The 22,060-nt window shown below is 45.3% G+C and overlaps 1 protein-coding gene across 1 annotated transcript in view; it reads left to right on the top strand.

Moving 5' to 3' along the window:
• The window catches only part of LOC129859094 (coiled-coil domain-containing protein 191-like), a 45,127-nt gene that overhangs the window by 1,189 nt on the left and 21,878 nt on the right, over nucleotides 1-22,060 (top strand). The window contains exons 2-14 of the mRNA XM_055928464.1: nucleotides 1,868-1,909; nucleotides 2,048-2,183; nucleotides 2,317-2,469; nucleotides 2,616-2,797; nucleotides 3,022-3,245; nucleotides 3,434-3,587; nucleotides 3,687-3,877; nucleotides 4,216-4,468; nucleotides 5,824-5,956; nucleotides 10,599-10,899; nucleotides 12,986-13,077; nucleotides 16,586-16,668; nucleotides 16,889-16,990. Coding sequence (XP_055784439.1) covers nucleotides 1,868-1,909; nucleotides 2,048-2,183; nucleotides 2,317-2,469; nucleotides 2,616-2,797; nucleotides 3,022-3,245; nucleotides 3,434-3,587; nucleotides 3,687-3,877; nucleotides 4,216-4,468; nucleotides 5,824-5,956; nucleotides 10,599-10,899; nucleotides 12,986-13,077; nucleotides 16,586-16,668; nucleotides 16,889-16,990 — 2,046 coding nt within the window. The remainder of the gene's footprint in view (nucleotides 1-1,867; nucleotides 1,910-2,047; nucleotides 2,184-2,316; nucleotides 2,470-2,615; nucleotides 2,798-3,021; nucleotides 3,246-3,433; nucleotides 3,588-3,686; nucleotides 3,878-4,215; nucleotides 4,469-5,823; nucleotides 5,957-10,598; nucleotides 10,900-12,985; nucleotides 13,078-16,585; nucleotides 16,669-16,888; nucleotides 16,991-22,060) is intronic.

The raw sequence follows: 22,060 nt of genomic DNA on the forward strand, positions 1-22,060 counted from the left end.
CTCAAAGCTATCTTTAGAAATAAAGTGGGGCTTCAGAATGTATGGATTTATACATCCCAGTGACTGGAGAAGGCTGAAGAAGCCCTTACAGTTTAAATGGCCTTTTTTATGTTGTGACTTGACTTTAATTAACATGAATCTGAAGACTGTTATTTAGCTAATTAACTATGTTTAATTTTTACCCGATTAAATTAATAATGTAACAATTAACTCATTAGGATCTGGGGCACCACGAGAGCGATTCTTTAAAGAGTTACCATCTCCCGAATTAAACTCAAAGATCTTTACCTATCATCTCTATAAACAGTCAACTTATTAATCATAACCTCGTATCATATCCCCATTCTGAACAGTCGTAACCTCCTTGCATCTGCAAAAATCCGAGCACCGGTTATTGACTGAAGACTTAATATGCTGAAAACAGGTCCCTAACGGAATGACGGCAACATGGCTGCTTGTTAAAGAAGAGATGAAGAGAGAGGGACAGAGACACTTAACATTGGTACATTCAGAGACTATTTTCACCTACAGTAACCATATACTTTGCACACGAACCGCCGCCCGCTTTAAGTAAGAAATCATGAATGTATTTACGTGAAATGCCTGGGTTCGCCGGAGATCTCCTTGGAAAGGGGGTTGAGCCTTTTCGCGGCATGCCTGTAAGGCTCTGATTGTCCGAAATGGTTCCAACAAGTCTTCTACTGTTGTCCTTCTTTGTAGTTGTCCGTTATCCAGTGACTTGTCGTGTAGTACTGATCAGAACTATAGAGTTCATTTTCCTTCCATTCGCTCTTGAATATGCTTCTTTGAAGATAGGCTAGCCACCCGTATCAATGGTTCCCCAGTGGTTTGATGAGAGTAGCGTAATATGATGGTTTGAGCAGAGTAACAGGATGGTCCTACTTAAATTCGCTTTCGAAGATACTTTACTTAGGACAGCCGTACCAGTAATTGTCCGGGAGGTGATTTTATCGTCTCCACCTCGTGTTGAGATTCAAAGTTCAAACCGTTTTAAACGTGCCGCTGCCTCTTCACACTTTTCTGGTCAAATGTGTTTTTTCCTTAACCCATCATTTATACCGTTTGCTCGAAGAGCGGTCCCGGCAGGCTGACACGCTCTCTGACCTCACTCCGGGGCGGTGATTACTCACTGTGCAAAGTTATGGAAAACAATTATCTCTTATAGCTTCTCACATCACATCCCTCTCTTAACAAAAACACTTTCATCATTTTTCATATTACATGCGCAACGCAGAGTATGGACACTTCGTATATGTAGTCGGTATACTTTCCAAGTTACAGTATTTCCTTTATAACATTTTTTATGACATCACAAAATGAGTCTTCTTTTGATCGCCTCTGACCATTCTCCACGTTACACGTTATAAATATTGTTCCAGTAGTTGCTTTTGAATGTGTTAGAGTTTCAGAGAGCAAAAAGTCTGTTGAGACAAACCACATTCCTTTGGTGAATTTGGAGAGCACAGGCCTGGATCTTCTCCCTTGATTTACAACAGGACGTGATTTGTTAATCCGCACTAATTCTTTCCTTCCTCTCTACGGGTGAGAGGGGGTCTGATTGAAGTTATTCACTGCAAACCTGATCTGACCTGTTTGGATTCTTGTGGACAGTCATGAAACAGAGATCCTCTGGTGGTGCTCAGGGTGACACAGGGATACTTGAATCACTCTTAGAAGAGGAGAAAAAAAAACTGCTATAGGAAATAAATCTGAAATAATCCTCAGACATTAGGCATTGGCTGGGCTCTCTTTGTTTTACATCCACCGGTTAACCACTATCACTGTCTGTGAAACTGTCTGAGCTCCTGCTCTTGTCATGAGAAATAAGTCTCATTTTCTACAATAGCAGGTGCAGCTCAATAATGGGGAGATCAACCAATGGATGAAGGTGAGAACTCTTTCTTTCACTTTGTCCATCTTTACCTCCTGAAACCAGAGATGGACTGTTTGTGTGCAGAGGATATTATTCTGCGATATCTGTCTATAAGACCATATGTATTCATGAGGTGTGCTTTTGTGTCCCCAGACAGTGGAAATGGCCTCAGACAATGCAGTGAGTGAAGTTTTTTCCCTGAAGAAGCCCCATTCAGTGATAAGCAGTCAGTCAATGGCACTACACAGCACAGAGCAGCTGCTGGATCATGACCAAGCATACGGGGAAGGTAGGACACACACACACACACACACACACACACACACACACACACACACACACACACACACACACACACACACACACACACACACACACCACACACCACACACACCTTTTTTGTGACTCTTTTTTTCCTGTAGCTCAGGCTCTTCTTAGTGATTGGATGAACAGCAAGTTGCGTCTGGAACTGGAGATGGAGGAAGAGGAGGATGTGATTGTCTCCCCCGAGAAGAACAGTCCAGAAGCAATGCCACCTGCCCAGCCTGTCTCCCTGGACTACAGCAACTTTGATGGTACAGAGACAGTAACCTACACAACAACATACATTTATCTCTTAACTTCCATTTGACAATATAGGGTTCAGTTAATACATCATACCACAGTCAGTGGGTCCATAAGGACCATATGTTATACAGTACACCCTCCATTTCTTTCTCAGACCTGTATTTCCACCTGGCTGAGGAAGAGGAGAGCTCAGCGGTTAACAACTTCCTTCAAGACCTCATGGAGCGGGAAGTGGTGGATTCTGGGATAGTGGAGGATCTGGCACTAGACTCTGAAGAGCGAGATAGGAGGATGAGGAGGGACCCGAGCCTCACCATGGAGGCACGTCATCGACAGGTACAGAACCAGAGAGACGTTACGCAGGATTGGACAGTCTCAGGATTCCCAAGATTTTTGACAAAGTTGAAAACACTGTAGTATCTGCATTGGGAGCCAAATGGAAGTCCCAGTGAATGGAAGTGAATTAAACTGTTTACTACAACAGCTGGACTTAAAAGAGAGCAGAAGGTGTGAACTTATGACATCATCCACGTCTAATTCTTCCATTTTTCTCATTCCAGGTACGTGAGAACCGTGCACGGCGGGACGCGGAGCGGGAGAGGTTGCACAGGGAAAGGGTGGCGCGGAGGCAGGCCAGGGAGGAGGCGCAGAGGAGGGAGCAGGAGGAGGAGAGGTGGAGGAGGCAGGAGGCACGCAGGCAGGAGGAGATGGTGCAGCAGGAGATGGTGCGACTGCGCCGCGAGACGGAGGAGAGGAGGAACCTGGAGCAACTAGCCAGGCAAATGTACAGTAACCTCTGGAAACAGCAAGACAAACAAAACCACGCATTTACTTCCACACTCTACAATCACCTGCATCACGCCCATGCAATGAGCTCTTATTCAGAATGCTGGGTCTCTAAAATAAGCCAATCTGTTTGGAGCTAGGTCAGGGCCCTGTAGGGCTGACTGTGTCTGGGTGTCTCCCCCACAGGGAGAGGGAGAGGATCGCCAGGAAGACGGCAGCTAAGAGCTCACTGGTACTCCAGCCAGGCCCTTCATTCTCTACTGCACAGAAACAACATGACACTGAGAGACCACTCAGACTACAGCAAGCAGAGGTCAGGGTTCAGATGCACAACCTTAAGGTTAGTAGAATACTTGTGTGGAGGGGAAGGACAGATTTCTGTTGGTGGTGTGTGCTTAGTGTTCACAGCATCTGAACAACACATTGGTGTGTGTTTCAGTGTCTGCAGAGGCACTTCTCTGGCTGGTACTCAGTGCTGTTGGAGAGGAGGTTGCAGATGGGCAAGGCGGCGGCGCTCTGTGATTGGAGGAGACAGCTGAGGGCGTGGCGAGACTGGCGGGCGCTGGTGTGGGCAGGGCGAGAGCAGCGGGAAGCGGAGAGAACAGAGGAGGAGTTACGGACCCAGAAAAGGTAAGCACAGAATGGAGTCTGTCCCAACATTACAATCTGCATACTTTATTTAGCTTGCTTGGTGTTCTGGGAGGGTGAAGTTTTATGTTTCGCACTTTGGTTAAAAAAGTGAAAACTATACGTAACTGGCGCGCAGGCTGAATTTAATATTAACACAGAATCTGACTTCTGAACATTGAGGAAGAAAACCTAGACAGTTTTAAATCAGGTAATTTGTTTTGCCTTGCCAAGTAAACAGGTGCCTGTAAACACCTGGTGAAGATGATTAGCAAATCTGGCCCTCAAACTCATCACAGTCACACCAGGTGTTTTGTCTCTAATAGTGCGTAATCCCTCAGACACTGCCAGGTGGCGATGGTGAGTGACCGGAGGCGTTTGCTAAGACGATGCCTGAGTGATTGGCGGCTGTGGTGTCGGGCGGAGAGAGAACGCCGGGAGCTGTTGTCACAGCAGCAAGAGACGCGGCGCAAGATGGCCGCCCTGATTAATGCCGTGGCAACTGGGAAACTCAAGATGATGGAGGAAACACATACTCCTGAGCCAATCACTGCCCTACCTGAGCCTTCTGACCAATCAGAAACCGTAGAACTGGTGAGTGACACTTATAGAGCCCTCCCACTGAGGAAAGTTAAACACAAACAAAGTATAGGCATAGCTACGTAGGAGGACACAGATAAAATAACAGATTCAGACTCACACACACACACACACACACAGTGTTGTGTCTGCCAATTGGATACACATTTGCTGGAGCGTATCACAGTACAGACAGAAGCCCGAAGGTGGTAACGATCTGTAGTCATGAATTAAATATTAGCGATAGCTTAATTCTGCAATGGTAAAATGAATCTGCAAGGCAATAAAATGTGCTTTTGTATTCATTTGGTGAAAGTCATGCATTAGTCTATTGCCAGCAGCATACCACCCTGCATACCACTGCTGGCTTGCTTCTGAAGCTAAGCAGGGTTGGTCCTGGTCAGTCCCTGGATGGGAGACCAGATGCTGCTGGAAGTGGTGTTGGAGGGCCAGTAGGAGGCACTCTTTCCTCTGGTCTAAAAAATATCCCAATGCCCCAGGGCAGTGATTGGGGACACTGCCCTGTGTAGGGTGCCGTCTTTCGGATGGGACGTTAAACGGGTGTCCTGACTCTCTGAGGTCATTAAGGATCCCATGGCACTTATCGTAAGAGTAGGGGTGTTAACCCCGGTGTCCTGGCTAAATTCCCAATCTGGCCCTCAAACCATCATGGTCACCTAATAATCCCCAGTTTACAATTGGCTCATTCATCCCCCTCCTCTCCCCTGTAACTATTCCCCAGGTCGTTGCTGCAAATGAGAACGTGTACTCAGTCAACTTACCTGGTAAAATAAAATAAATAAATAAATAAATATCAGTATCTACTGAATAAACAAGTTCTGTTTAAGAGTTCCTCTCCTCGCATGAGTTGGCCCGTACTTTTCTCTCTGGGAGTTGATGAAATATTCACAACACTGCAAGGTTTGCTTTCTCCTCAGAGAGAGAGAGAGAGGAAGTGACTGACAAAAAGGAGATATTGAATAGTGGAACAGAGCTTGAGGGAGAGAGGAAGTGTCAAACTAATTTTGCATGCCACATTTGGTCTTCACTGAGGTACAGAGGGCCGCACTTAAAATTGGTTATAATATTTCCTTGCCATCAAAATGTCTTAAAATTAGTCCCATATCTATCACTGTTGGAATTTTCTATGCTCCCTGACTGTCAAGCATTTGTTAGATGACTGTTAGAAGAGACTATAAATGTAGGTCATTATCATTTCTATACAGTTTTAATTTAGTTTGAGTTGTTTCAATGTCAATTGAGATTGTTTTTCCCAAGAAAAACAGTATTTGTATTTTTTTATGATACACTTCATTCCATTTCCCCTATTTCCATGTGACCCGTACACTTCACAATTCCTGTCTCTGCAGAAAGGTCAGCCAGGGTCACGACCTGCTGGCCCCACCCCCTCTCCTGCCTGTCAAGGGGACGGACAGCTGGGGGCTGTGGTCCTGCACACCCTCCCCTGGCAGGTGACACGGCGTAACGCGGCGCTGAGTGCAGGTGAGTGATCAAAGTTAATGTTTAAATATATTAGGGGAAACTCCTACCTACAGTTGAAGTCGGAAGTTTACATACACTTAGATTGGAGTCATTAACACTTGTTTTTCAACCACTCCACAAATGTCTATTTAACAAACTGAAGTTTTGGCAAGTCGGTTAGGACATCTACTTTGCGCATGACACAAGTCATTTTTCCAACAATTGTTTACAGACAGATTATTTAACTTACTCACTGTATCACAATTCCAGTGGGTCAGAAGTTTACATACACTAAGTTGACTGTGCCTATAAACAGCTTGGAAAATTCCAGAAAATTATGTCATGGCTTTAGAAGCTTCTGATAGGCTAATTGACATAATTTGTGTCAATTGGAGGTGTACCTGTGGATGTATTTCAAGGCCTACCTTCAAACTCAGTGCCCCTTTGCTTGACATCATGGGAAAATCAAAAGAAATCAGCCAAGACCTCAGACATTTTTTTGTAGACCTCCACAAGTCTGGTTCATCCTTGGAAGCAATTTCCAAACGCTTGAAGGTACCACGTTCATCTGTGCAAACAATAGTATGCAAGTATAAACACCATGGGACCACGTAGCCTGTATACCGCTCAGGAAGGAGATGCGTTCCGTCTCCTAGAGATTAACGTATTTTGGTGCGAAAAGTGCAAATCAATCCCAGAACAACAGCAAAGGACCTTGTGAAGATGCTTGAGGAAACAGGTACAAAATCTATATCCACAGTAAAACGAGTCCTATATCGACATAACCTGAAAGGCAGTTCAGCAAGGAAGAAGCCACTGCTCCAAAACATCCAGAAAAAAGCCAGACAAGGTTTGCAACTGCACATGGGGACAAAGATCATACCTTTTGGAGAAAAGTCTTCTGGTCTGATGAAACAAAAATAGAACTGTTTGCCCATAATGACCATCGTTATGTTTGGAGGAAAAAGGGGGAGGCTTGCAAGCCAAAGAACACCATCCCCACCGTGAAGCACAGGGGTGGCAGCATAATGTTGTGGGGGTGCTTTGCTGCAGGAGGGACTGGTGCACTTCACAAAATACACTGCTCAAAAAAATAAAGGGAACACTTAAACAACACAATGTAACTCCAAGTCAATCACACTTCTGTGAAATCAAACTGTCCACTTAGGAAGCAACACTGATTGACAATAAATTTCACATGCTGTTGTGCAAATGGGATAGACAAAAGGTGGAAATTATAGGCAATTAGCAAGACACCCCCAAAAAAGGAGTGATTCTGCAGGTGGTGACCACAGACCATATCTCAGTTCCTATGCTTCCTGGCTGATGTTTTGGTCACTTTTGAATGCTGGCGGTGCTCTCACTCTAGTGGTAGCATGAGACGGAGTCTACAACCCACACAAGTGGCTCAGGTAGTGCAGTTCATCCAGGATGGCACATCAATGCGAGCTGTGGCAAAAAGGTTTGCTGTGTCTGCCAGCGTAGTGTCCAGAGCATGGAGGCGCTACCAGGAGACAGGCCAGTACATCAGGAGACGTGGAGGAGGCCGTTGGAGGGCAACAACCCAGCAGCAGGACCGCTACCTCCGCCTTTGTGCAAGGAGGTGCACTGCCAGCGCCCTGCAAAATGACCTCCAGCAGGCCAAATTTCAGGGAATTTAGGAACCAATATACACAGGCAGTTAGGAAAGCAAAGGCTTGCTTTTTTAAACAGAAATTTGCATCCTGTAGAACAAACTCCAAAAAGTTCTGAGACACTGTAAAGTCCATGGAGAATAAGAGCACCTCCTCCCAGCTGCCCACTGCACTGAGGCTAGGAAACACTGTCACCACTGATAAATCTGCGATAATTGAGAATTTCAATAAGCATTTTTTATACAGCTGGCCATGCTTTCCACCTGGCTACCCCTACCCCGGGCAACAGCCCTGCACCCCCCACAGCAACTTGCCCAAGCCTCCCCCATTTCTCCTTCACCCAAATCCAGATAGCTGATGTTCTGAAAGAGCTGCAAAATCTAGACCCCTATCAGCCGGGCTAGACAATCTGGATCCTCTCTACAATTATCTGCTTAAATTGTTGCAACCCTATTACTAGCCTGTTCAACCTCTCTTTCGTATCGTCTGAGATCCCCAAAATGCTGTGGTCCTCCCCCTCTTCAAAGCGGGAGACACTCTAGACCCAAACTGCTACAGACCTATATCTATCCTACTCTGCCTTTCTAAAGTCTTCGAAAGCCAAGTTAAACAGATCACCGACCATTTTGAAACCCACTGTACCTTCTCCGCTATGCAATCTGGTTTCTGAGCTGGTCATGGGTTCACCTCAGCCACGCTCAAGGTCCTAAACAATATCATAACCGCCATCGATAAGAGACAATACTGTGCAGCCGTATTCATCGACCTGGCCAAGGCTTTCGACTCTGTCAATCACCACATTCTTATCGGCAGACTCAACAGCCTTGGTTTCTCAAATGACTGCCTCGCCTGGTTCACCAGCTACTTCTCTGATAGAGTTCAGTGTGTCAAATCGGAGGGCCTGTTGTCCGGGCCTCTGGCAGTCTCTATGGGGGTGCCACAGGGTTTAATTCTCGGGCCGACTTTCTTCTCTGTATACATCAATGATGTCGCTCTTGCTGCTGGTGATTCTCTGATCCACCTCTACGCAGACGACACCATTCTGTATACTTCTGGCCCTTCTTTGGACACTGTTAACTAACCTCCAGATGAGCTTCAACACCATACAACTCTCCTTCCGTGGCCTCCAACTGCTCTTAAATGCAAGTAAAACTAAATGCATGCTCTTCAACCGATCGCTGCCGACACCTGCCCGCCCTTCCAGCATCACTACTCTGGACGGTTCTGACTTAGAATATGTGGACAACTACAAATACCTAGGTGTCTGGCTAGACTGTAAACTCTTCTTCCAGACTCACATTAAGCATCTCCAATCCAAAATTAAATATAGAATCGACTTCCTATTTTGCAACAAAGCATCCTTCACTCATGCTGCCAAACATACCCTCGTAAAACTATCCTAACGATCCTCGACTTCGGCAATGTAATTTACAAAATAGCCTCCAACACTCCAACACTCAGCAAATTCGATGCAGTCTATCACAGTGCCATCCGTTTTGTCACCAAAGCCTCATATACTACCCACCACTTCGACCTGTATGCTCCCGTCGGCTGGCCCTCGCTTCATATTCGTCGCCAAACCCACTGGCTCAAGGTCATCTATAAGTCTTTGCTAGGTAAAGCCCCGCCTTATCTCAGCTCACTGGTCACCATAGCAGCACCCACCCGTAGCACGCGCTCCAGCAAGTACTGGTCACCCCCAAAGCCAATTCCTCCTTTGGCCGCCTTTCCTTACAGTTCTCTGCTGCCAATGACTGGAACGAACTGCAAAAATTACTGAAGCTGGAAACTCATATCTCCCTCACTAACTTTAAGCACCAACTGTCATAACAGCTCACAGATCACTGCACCTGTACATAGCCCATCTGTAAATAGCCCATCCAACTATCTCATCCCCATACTGTTATTTATTTTGCTCCTTTGCACCCCAGTATCTCTACTTGCACACTCATCTTCTGCACATCTATCACTTCCGTGTTTAATTGCTATTTTGTCATTATTTCGCCACTATGGCCTATTTATTGCCTTCCCTTCCTTATCCTACCTCATTTGCACACAATGTATATCGACTTTTTCTATTGTATTATTGACTGTATGTTTGTTTATTCCATGTGTAACTCTGTGTTGTTTGTGTCACACTGCATTGCTTTATCTTGGCCAGGTCGCAGTTGCAAATGAGAACTTGTTCTCAACTAGCCTACCTGGTTAAATAAAGGTGAAATAAAAAAAGGAAAATTATGTGGATATATTGAAGCAACATCTCAAGACATCAGTCAGGAAGTTAAAGCTTGGTCGCAAATGGGTCTTCCAAATGGACAATGAACCCAAGCATACTTCCAAAGTTGTGGCAAAATGACTTAAGGACAACAAAGTCAAGGTATTGGACTGGCCATCACAAAGCCCTGACCTCAATCCCATAGAAAATGTGTGGGCAGAACTGAAAAGGCGTGTGCGAGCAAGGAGGCCTACAAACCTGACTCGGTTACACCAGCTCTGTCAGGAGGAATGGGCCAAAATTCACCCAACTTATTATGGGAAGCTTGTGGAAGGCAATTGAGTGTATGTAAACTTCTGACCCACTAGAATGTGGTGAAATAAATAAAAGCTGAAATAAATCATTCTCTCTACTATTATTCTGACATTCTTAAAATAAAGTGGTGATCCTAACTGACCTAAGACAGGGAATTTTTACTAGATGTCAGGAATTGTGAAAAACTGAGTTTAAATGTATTTGGCTAAGGTGTATGTAAACTTCTGTTGAAGAACTGTACATTTTAGTTAAGGGCAACTTGTCTATCCTCTAGTTCTATCAAGCAGCGGTTGGAACCGAAACGATTGTCCAATAATTTGTTCTGAACAGAACCACTTTTTTAGTTCTGTTCCAGTGTTCCGACCAAGGTAGTTAAAATATATATTGGTGAAAAGGGGAAACTTTAAATATATATCAGTGATTAGATTTCTACTTCCACAAAGGGTTAAAAATGGGCCTCATTTCACAATGGATGATAAAGTTATATTCTACTCAATAGGCGAGCTGAGGCGAGCACGGGAGAGGGGCGAGGTGGGCGATGGGGACGGCAGTGTAGGTGCTGCCCCCCGGTCTCATAGAGCAGTGGTGTGTGGGGGCCGGTTCGAGCATCGCCATGCCAGCCAGCAGCAGACCATTGCAGAGCAGAGGAGGCTCCTCGAGGAGCAACAGGAGCAGATCGCACGCCTGCAGGAGGAGCAAAGCATGATGGGACTGAGGCAGGAAGCCCAGACAGCCGCCCAGATCGCTGTCCCAGCATCCCCAAGGCCCAGAGGGATGACCTCTGACCCCAAAGAACCCAGGTTGGTCCCTCTTCACATTACCATGGGAACCCAGGTGAGGAGAAGAGGCACACAGGTTGCCATTGTGGGGTGTGTCTGACCTTAGCCCGACGTTATACATCAGGCTAGGGCTGTGTATGGCCTGTTTTTACATCAATAACTAGGGTACAGGTAGGGCTCGAGTATCACTAAATTGATCACGAATATTTTGAAGCTGAGCCATTTGCTCCTGCTAGTCTTATCTGACTAAGATCATAACATGGTGTCACAAGTGCTTCAACCTCGGTAAATATAAGACAGGAGAGATTATTTCACAAAGTTTAGTGTGATGAAAAGTAACTTACTGCTCTCTCATGTCTCATCAATGAGCAGAGCAAACCAAGCGGAGCCGTTGCTATGGATACTCACCCACTCAGAGCCACCATGAGCAGAGTGGATACAGAGCAAGCAGCGTGCAGGGAGCGAGTGACAGACAGAGCGGAGTAGCTAATGGATTTAGTTATAAAGTTATTTCTGATTTTGGGCAGGACCGGGCTTTACATTTGGCAGAAGCAATCTGGCCTGGGTAGAATAGGGCTTAAATGTCGCGGGCCTGGGTAGGTTAGGGCCTGAATGTCGTGGGCTTGGGTAGGTTAGGGCCTGAATGTCGCAGGCTTGGGTAGGTTAGGGCCTGAATGTCGCGGGCTTGGGTAGGTTAGGGCCTGTATGTCGCGGGCCTGGGTTGGATTAGGGCCTGTATGTCGCGGGCCTGGGTAGGTTAGGGCCTGAATGTCGTGGGCTTGGGTAGGTTAGGCGCCTGAATGTCGCGGGCTTGGCTAGGTTAGGGCCTGAATGTCGTGGGCTTGGGTAGGTTAGGGCCTGAATGTCGTGGGCTTGGGTAGGTTAGGGCCTGAATGTCGCGGGCTTGGGTAGGTTAGGGCCTGAATGTCGCGGGCTTGGGTAGGTTAGGGCCTGAATGTCGTGGGCTTGGGTAGGTTAGGGCCTGAATGTCGTGGGCTTGGGTAGGTTAGGGCCTGAATGTCGTGGGCTTGGGTAGGTTAGGGCCTGAATGTCGTGGGCTTGGGTAGGTTGGGGCCTGAATGTCGCGGGCTTGGGTAGGTTAGGGCCTGTATGTCGCAGGCTTGGGTAGGTTTGGGCCTGAATGTCGTGGGCTTGGGTAGGGCTCTGGCTTAAAATTCATGCGTGTGCAAGGCTCCATCACAGGACTCCTCGGAAGTCTACTTAAACCTCAAGACCCAAGCCAAATGATACCAATGCGGGACTGACTAGAAATGACAGTTCCACTTGGACGGAATGACGTGATTGTGGTTAAAAGTGGCTGATTTCAGTCAGAGGTCATAGGACCCAAGGGGTTCAGCAGCACTCGCATTGGTAGATCAACATTTAGTATGCAACGAACATGAATTGGTACGAAAGCTCATGACTTGTGGACACTCCTCCGCTACTTGAAGTAGGCAGCTAAGCGTTCTCGTTTTGAAAGCTGTAAAAGGCTTTGACATTGTGCTCACGTCGTCTAAAGACGAGACATTATCCTGTAGGCTTGGGTAGGCTTGGGTAGTTGTGATTTATATTATACTACCGAACACTCAAGTGTAGGAGTATAAAACATTTAGTTACACATGGAACTCGTTTGCGGTAATTCTCACATTAATTAAGTCATCAGCAGAGGATACGCAGAAGATTAATTTTATTAAAACAATACAGCACTTCCCCTTGAGAATAAAACTCAGGCTAATTCGAGATTTACTATGGTAATAAATGTGATTTACTATGGTAATAAACGTGATTTACTATAAACGTGATTTTTTATGGTAAAAAATTAGATTTACTATGGTAATAAACATGTTCTGCCCCCTGCATATTACTCCAGGCGTGAGAACATGTCTTCTGAAGGGTTCACTAATTAAAAGTTAATTGATTGATAAGAACATGGAAGTCCTCCTCACTACCATTCAGATAAAACAGGAGATACCCTCTTCTTGTACCCTCCCTGCAAACAAAAACAAGTGCTTAGAATGCCCCCTGTGTGCAGGGCTGGTTGGGTCAGTCTGGTAAATTGGGAATAGAGTAGATCTATATTAGAGAGTGAATATTTCATGTGTTTCAGGGCTGGAAGAGTCGCTCTGGGGAACGATGGCCGTTCCTCGGCCTCCAGGAAACCAGCTGTCCGTCAGCCCTGTCGTCATCCCACCGTCATGGGTCAGTCAGCACATTCACCTCCATGTTAAGCTCTCTCACACACACAGAAATCGCTTCCAGATGGTTGATCACACAATGGTCTGACTATGTTGTCGTGGAGAATAATAGGTAAGAGGATATAATGTATTTCATGTCCGTGAGTCGGATGTATAGAGCCGTAGATGTATAGAGCCGTAGATGTATAGAGCCGTAGATGTATAGAGCTGTAGATGTATAGAGCCGTAGATGTATAGAGCTGTAGATGTATAGAGCCGTAGAGCGTAGATGTATAGTGCCGTAGATGTATAGAGCCGTAGAGCGTAGATGTATAGTGCCGTAGATGTATAGAGCCGTAGAGCGTAGATGTATAGTGCCGTAGATGTATAGAGCCGTAGAGCGTGGATGTATAGTGCCGTAGATGTATAGAGTCGTAGATTTATAGAGCCGTAGATGTATAGTGCCGTAGATGTATAGAGCCGTAGATGTATAGAGCCGTAGATGTATAGAGTCGTAGATGTATAGTGCCGTAGATGTATAGTGCCGTAGATGTATAGAGCCGTAGATGTATAGAGCCGTAGATGTATAGAGCCGTAGATGTATAGAGCCGTAGATGTATAGAGCCGTAGATGTATAGAGTCGTAGATGTATAGTGCCGTAGATGTATAGAGTCGTAGATGTATAGTGCCGTAGATGTATAGTGCCGTAGATGTATAGAGCCGTAGATGTATAGAGCCGTAGATGTATAGAGCCGTAGATGTATAGAGCCGTAGATGTATAGAGCCGTAGATGTATAGAGCCGTAGATGTATAGAGACGTAGATGTATAGAGCCGTAGATGTATAGTGCCGTAGATGTATAGTGCCGTAGATGTATAGAGCCGTAGATGTATAGTGCCGTAGATGTATAGTGCCGTAGATGTATAGAGTCGTAGATGTATAGTGCCGTAGATGTATAGTGCCGTAGATGTATAGAGCCGTAGATGTATAGAGCCGTAGATGTATAGAGCCGTAGATGTATAGAGCCGTAGATGTATAGAGCCGTAGAGCGTAGATGTATAGAGCCGTAGATGTATAGAGCCGTAGATGTATAGAGCCGTAGATGTATAGTGCCGTAGATGTATAGAGCCGTAGATGTATAGAGCCGTAGATGTATAGAGCCGTAGATGTATAGAGACGTAGATGTATAGAGCCGTAGATGTATAGGGCCGTAGATGTATAGTGCCGTAGATGTATAGAGCCGTAGATGTATAGAGCTGTAGCTAGCGTACATGGAGGAATAAAGAGTCTCTGTTACTCTGTTTGGCTGAAGTTTCCTATATATAGGAATAGAAGGGCCGTGGCAAGGCCTGTAGATACTCTCTCACACACACACTCTCTCTCGCTCTGTCAAACACACATTCTCCTTTGGAACAATACACCACAAATGAACAGTGCATTCGGAAAGTATTCAAACCCCTTGACTTTTCCCACATTTTATTACGTTACAGCCTTATTCTAAAAAAAAATATATATATATATTAAATCCCCTCTCACTCTACACACAATGCCCCATAATGAAAAAGCAAAAACAGGTTTAGACATTTTTGCAAATTTCTTAAAAATACAAAACTGTACCAGTCAAAAGTTGACACACCTACTCATTCCAGGGTTTTTATTTATTTTTACTATTTTCTACATTGTAGAATAATAGTGACAACATAGAAACTATGAATTAACACACATGGAATCATGTAGTAAACAAATCTAAATATATTTTACATTTGAGATTCTTCAAAGTAGCCACCATTTGCCTTGATGGCAGCTTTGTACTCCTGGCATTCTCTCAACCAGCATCACCTAGAATGCTTTTCCAACAGTCTTGAAGGATCTAAAATATAAAATATATTTTGGTTACTACATGATTCCATGTGTTATTTCATAGTTTTGATGTCTTCACTATTATTCTACAATGTAGGAAAAACCCTTGAATGAGTAGGTGTGTCCAAACTTTTCACTGATACTGTAAGTATTCAGACCCTTTACTTAGTACTTTGTTGAAGCACCTTTGGCAGCGATTTCAGTCTCGAGTCTTCTTTGGTATGATGCTAAAAGCTTGGCACACCTGTATTTGGGGAGTTTCTCCATTCTTCTCTGCAGATCCTCTCAAGCTCTGTCAGGTTGGACGGGGAGCGTCACTGGTCAGCTATTTTCAGGTCTCTCCAAAGATGTTAGATCGGGTTCAAGTCTGGGCCACTCAAAGATATTCAGAGACTTGTCCCGAAGCCACTCCTGCATTGTCTTGGCTGTGTGCTTAGGTTTGTTGGCCTGTTAAAAGGTGAACCTTCGCCCCAGTCTGAGGTCCTGAGCGCTCTGGAGCAGGTTTTCATCAAGGATCTCTCTGTACTTTCTCTCTGTATCTTTCCCTTGAACCTGACTAGTCTTCCTGTCGCTGAAAAACATTCCCACAGTATGAAGCTGCCTCCACCATGCTTCACCATAGGGATGGTGCCAGGTTTCCTCCAGATGTGACGCATGTCATTTAGGCCAAATATTTCAATTTTGGTTTCATCAGACCAGAGAATCTTGTTTCTCATGGCCTGAGAGTCTTTAGGTGCCTTTTGGCAAACTCCAAGCGGGCTGTCATGTGCTTTTAACTGAGGAGTGGCTTCCGTCTGGCCACTCTACAATAAAGGCCTGATTGGTGGAGTGCTGCAGAAATAGTTGTCATTCTGGACGGTTCTCCCATCTCCACAGAGGAACTCTGTAGGTCTGTCAGAGTGACCAACGGGTTCTTGGTCACCTCCCTGACCAAGGCCCTTGTCCCCTGATTGCTCAGTTTGACCGGGCGGCCAGGTCTAGGAAGAGTCTGGTGGTTCCAAACTTCCTAATTCTTAAATGGAAGGAGGCCGGTGTGTTCTTGGGGACTTTCAATGCTGCAGAAATGTTGTGGTACCCTTCCCCAATCTGTGCCTCAACACAATCCTGTCTCACAGCTCTACAGGCAATTCCTTCAACCTCATGGCTTGGTTTTTTCTCTGACATGCACTGTCAACTGTGGGGCCTTATATAGACAGATGTGTGCCTTTCCAATTAATTTAATTTACCACAGGTGGACTCCAATTGATTTGTAGAAACATCTCAAGGATGATCAATGGAAACAGGATGCACCTGAGCTCAATTTCGAGTCTCATAGCAAAGGGTCTGAATACTTATGTAAATAAGGTATCTGTTTTTTTTTGTTTTTTTTTAAATGTGCAGACATTTCTAAAAACCTGTTTTCGCTTTGTCATTATGGGGTACCATGTGTAGATTGATGAGGGAAAAATTATTTAATCAATAAGGCGTAATAAAATGTGGAAAAAGTCATGGGGTCTGAATACTTTCCGAATGCACTGTATGTACATCATTAGAAGAAAATGGGCTATCTAGAACCAAAAAGAGGGTAGGACCCTTTCCAAAGAGGGTTCTACAGTATATGCAACCCAAAATAGTTCTACCTGGAACCAAAAAGGTTCTCCTATTGGTCTCTCTCTCTCTCTCTCCCCTTCTCAGCCATGGAGGAACGTGCTCGTCAGCGAGCGGAGCGCAGGAGGGAGGTGGAGGAGCTGAAGAGAAAGAAGGAGGAGGAGAGGCTGGTGAGAAATGTTTAGGCCAGTGGGGGATATGGAATAGTTTGGTGTTGTTCAGATAGGTCAATAGAGGCTGGGAATTAGAGAGGCTATTGAAGTATATATAAAGTTATTGGGGACAATTCAACTGTTTGCAGGGGAGTGTGTGTGCGGTCCACTGGAGAGAGTCTGGGGAAGTGTGATAGTGTGCTAGGAAGCATTACATTAAACTTTCTTCTCTTCTCAGGCCCAGCTGAAAACAGCAGTGAAGGAGAGGCAGAGGGAGGAGGAGGATGAGAAACGTAGAGCAGTGGAAAGGAGGAGGGAGGAGAAGAGACAAGAGAGAGAGGTGACGCAATGTTTACAGTGGAACTGTACTGGGGACAACTTTCAAGTTGAAAGGCGTATTTGAAAAAAAGCTTCCACTTCACTGAGTGTATTTAGGACTTTAGATCCTAGATCAGCACTCCTACTTTGTGACGCTTGATACATTCGGACCCAGATATTATTTCTTGCCATCACAGGGACAGTACAGAAACACATACTGAACAAAAATATAAATGCATAAATCTAAAGGGTTGGTCCCATGTTTCATGAGCTGAAATAAAAGGTCCCAAAAAGCTTTTCTCTAAAATGTTGTGCACAAATGTGTTTACATCCCTGTTAGTGAGCATTTCTCCTTTGCCAACATAATCCATCCACCTGACAGGTATGGTATATCAAGAAGCTGATTAAACAGCATAATCATTACACAGGTGCACCTTGTGCTGGGGACAATAAAAGGCCACTCTAAAATGTGCAGTTTTGTCACACAATGACACAGATGTCTCAAGTTTTGAGGGAGCGTGCAATTGACATGCTGACTACAGGAATGTCCACCAGAGTTGTTGCCAGATAATTTAATGTTAATTTCTCTACCATAAGCTGCCTCCAACATCGTTTTAGAGAATTTGGCAGTACGTCTAAACGGCCTCACAACCACCGACCACGTGTAACCACACCAGCCCAGGACCTCCACATCCAGCTTCTTCACTTTCGGGATCGTATGGGGCCAGCCACCCAGACAGCTGATGAAACTGAGGAGTATTTCTGTCTGTAATAAAACCCTTTTGTGGGGAAAAACCTCATTCTGATTTGCTGGGCATAGCTCCCCAATGGGTGGGTCTGGTTTACCTAGTCATGTGAAATCCAAAGATTAGGGCCTAATGAATTGATTTCAATTGACTGATTTCCTCAGTAATATCATGAGTAATGATTGCATTTTATATTTTTGTTCAGTATATACAGTGGGGAGAACAAGTATTTGATACACTGCCGATTATGCAGCTTTTCCTACTTACAAAGCATGTAGAGGTCTGTAATTTTTATCATAGGTACACTTCAACTGTGAGAGACGGAATCTAAAACAAAAATCCAGAAAATCACATTGTATGATTTTTAAGTAATTAATTTGCATTTTATTGCATGACATAAGTATTTGATCACCTACCAACCAGTAAGAATTCCGGCTCTCACAGACCTGTTAGTTCTTCTTTAAGAAGCCCTCCTGTTCTCCACTCATTACCTGTATTAACTGCACCTGTTTGAACTTGTTACCTGTATAAAAGACACCTGTCCACACACTCAATCAAACAGACTCCAACCTCTCCACAATGGCCAAGACCAGAGAGCTGTGTAAGGACATCAGGGATAAAATTGTAGACCTGCACAAGGCTGGGATGGGCTACAGGACAATGGGCAAGCAGCTTGGTGAGAAGGCAACAACTGTTGGCGCAATTATTAGAAAATGGGAGAAGTTCAAGATGAACGTCAATCACCCTCGGTCTGGGGCTCCATGCAAGATCTCACCTCGTGGGGCATCAATGATCATGAGGAAGGTGAGGGATCAGCCCAGAACTACACGGCAGGACTTGGTCAATGACCTGAAGAGAGCTGGGACCACAGTCTCAAAGAAAACAAAGAAAAAATTAGTAACACACTACGCCGTCATGGATTAAAATCCTGCAGCGCACGCAAGGTCCCCCTGCTCAAGCCAGCGCATGTCCAGGCCCGTCTGAAGTTTGCCAATGACCATCTGGATGATCCAGAGGAGGAATGGGAGAAGGTCATGTGGTCTGATGAGACAAAAATAGCTTTTTGGTCTAAACTCCACTCGCTGTGTTTGGAGGAAGAAGAAGGGTGAGTACAACCCCAAGAACACTATCCCAACCGTGAAGCATGGAGGTGGAAACATTCTTTGGGGATGCTTTTCTGCAAAGGGGACAGGACGACTGCACCATATTGAGGGGAGGATGGATGGGGCCATGTATCGCGAGATCTTGGCCAACAACCTCCTTCCGGCCTCCCGGGTGGCGCTGTGGTCTAAGGCACTGCATCGCAGTGCTAGCTGTGCCACCAGAGACTCTGGGTTCGAGCCCAGGCTCTGTCGCAGCCGGCCGCGACTGGGAGGTCCATGGGGCGACGCACAATTGGCCTAGCGTCGTCCGGGTTAGGGAGGGTTTGGCCGGCAGGGATATCCTTGTCTCATCGTGCACTAGCGACTCCTGTGGCGGGCCAGGCGCAGTGCACGCTGACACGGTCGCCAGGTGTACGGTGTTTCCTCCGACACATTGGTGCAGCTGGCTTCCGGGTTGGATGTGCGCTGTGTTAAGAAGCAGTGCGGCTTGGTTGGGCTGTGTTTCGGAGGACGCATGGCTTTCGACCTTTGTCTCTCCCGAGCCCGTACGGGAGTTGTAGCGATGAGACAAGATAGTAACTACTAACAATTGGATACCACGAAATTGTGGAGAAAATGGGGTAAAATTCTAAAAAAAACAATAAAAAAAAAAAAAAAACCTTCCCTCAGTAAGAGCATTGAAGATGGGTCGTGGCTGGGTCGACCCGAAACACACAGCCAGGGCAACTAAGGAATGGCTCCGTAAGAAGCATCTCAAGGTCCTGGAGTGGCCTAGCCAGTCTCCAGACCTGAACCCAATAGAAAATCTTTGGAGGGAGCTAAAAGTCCGTATTGCCCAGCGACAGCCCCGAAACCTGAAGGATCTGAAGAAGGTCTGTATGGAGGAGTGGGCCAAAATCCCTGCTGCAGAGTGTGCAAACCTGGTCAAGAACTACAGGAAACATATGATCTCTGTAATTGCAAACAAAGGTTTCTGTACCAAATATTAAGTTCTGCTTTTCTGATGTATCAAATACTTATGTCATGCAATAACATGCAAATTAATTACTTAAAAATACTACAATGTGATTTTCTGGATTTTAGGATTCCGTCTCTCACAGTTGAAGTGTACCTATGATAAAAATTACAGACCTCTACATGCTTTGTAAGTAGGAAAACCTACAAAATCGGCAGTGTATCAAATACTTCTTCTCCCCACTGTATATATACACACAGATGTCATTAATACGTATGCAATAAATAATATTAACATAATATACCGTTAAACTTAAACGTTTGTCCCTTTTAATAGCCGTTGCAACGGCACATATTTGAGCAAATTAACACCGGGTCTAAATTATTATTATTATTTTTTTAAAATTTATTATTTACGAGGATACCAAGAATTGTTTGATGTTTAATGTTTGGTTGCTAACCACTGAGAACTGCCAGAAAACTGGCAAGCACAAAAACAGTCAACAACTTTGGGAGTACAGAGCCACAGAAATCATCCGATTGCCCTCTAGTGGTGAAAGTAATAACTGTCAAATGCACAGTCAGATGAGAATAATTATTCTGTCAAGGAAAATTTCTTTTTTTCCAGAAACAAAGCCATACTAAGACAAAAGAAATGTGACAGTAACCACATTTCCATCCACAGCTTTTATGCAAGTCATAACGTATAAAAAAAATCACAACAGCTGTGATGAAACAGGAAGTTTCAGTACATTGTTGTAAATTCAGACAGAAAGATGGTGGGATCTGTGTGTTGGTAAAAATCATTATGCGAGAAATGGCGGCGGGAACGCCTTAATGCGGAAATATTGAGTCACACAATGATGTGGTGCGTGGTCCTCCCACTACAACTCTGAAAACCAAACAGTTTATTAGGCTACAGATTAAATCAATTAAAATGGTGAAAGTGCATGGTGGAGAGCTTGATGTGCTCTTTATTCTGGTGACATGATGATCTATGCTTGACTGCCGTTTGACAAATAGAAATCCATAATAATTTCATCATGTAGACTAGACAACCCTCACAGCCTACCCACACTGTATCTGTAGCTGTTGGCTAGAGCACAGGTACCAAGAGCAGAGTGGACACATTTACTATTTAACGCAACAGTTTTTGTGACAAAACTATCGCTAGAGTTGAAAATGCGATGGAAACACACTGAACATTCCATTTTTATTCTCTGAGATCTGTAGTGATGTTTTGATGGTAGCTGTTCAAAGCAATGATGCAATGGTTGGTCAATGCTGTGTGTGATAATGTTGGCCTTACATCACACTGACACAGCTTGGTGGTTAGATCTAACTAGACATTTAGAAGCTCTTGAAAATGTGGTTCCTAGCTCTGATACTAGCAGCTTAATCACAAACATAACAGAACCATGTGTGCATTTACATTTACATTTACATTTAAGTCATTTAGCAGACGCTCTTATCCAGAGCGACTTACAAATTGGTGCATTCACCTAATGACATCCAGTGGAACAGCCACTTTACAATAGTGCATCTACATCTTTTAAGGGGGGGGGGGGGGGCAGAAGGATTGCTTTATCCTATCCTAGGTATTCCTTGAAGAGGTGGGGTTTCAGGTGTCTCCGGAAGGTGGTGATTGACTCCGCTGTCCTGGCGTCGTGAGGGAGTTTGTTCCACCATTGGGGTGCCAGAGCAGCGAACAGTTTTGATTGGGCTGAGCGGGAACTGTACTTCCTCAGTGGTAGGGAGGCGAGCAGGCCAGAGGTGGATGAACGCAGTGCCCTTGTTTGGGTGTAGGGCCTGATCAGAGCCTGAAGGTACTGAGGTGCCGTTCCCCTCACAGCTCCGTAGGCAAGCACCATGGTCTTGTAGCGGATGCGAGCTTCAACTGGAAGCCAGTGGAGAGAGCGGAGGAGCGGGGTGACGTGAGAGAACTTGGGAAGGTTGAACACCAGACGGGCTGCGGCGTTCTGGATGAGTTGTAGGGGTTTGATGGCACAGGCAGGGAGCCCAGCCAACAGCGAGTTGCAGTAATCCAGACGGGAGATGACAAGTGCCTGGATTAGGACCTGCGCCGCTTCCTGTGTGAGGCAGGGTCGTACTCTGCGGATGTTGTAGAGCATGAACCTACAGGAACGGGCCACCGCCTTGATGTTAGTTGAGAACGACAGGGTGTTGTCCAGGATCACGCCAAGGTTCTTAGCGCTCTGGGAGGAGGACACAATGGAGTTGTCAACCGTGATGGCGAGATCATGGAACGGGCAGTCCTTCCCCGGGAGG

The sequence above is a fragment of the Salvelinus fontinalis genome, chromosome 7 (assembly GCF_029448725.1).
Source record: "Salvelinus fontinalis isolate EN_2023a chromosome 7, ASM2944872v1, whole genome shotgun sequence".
Classification (NCBI taxonomy): domain Eukaryota; kingdom Metazoa; phylum Chordata; class Actinopteri; order Salmoniformes; family Salmonidae; genus Salvelinus; species Salvelinus fontinalis.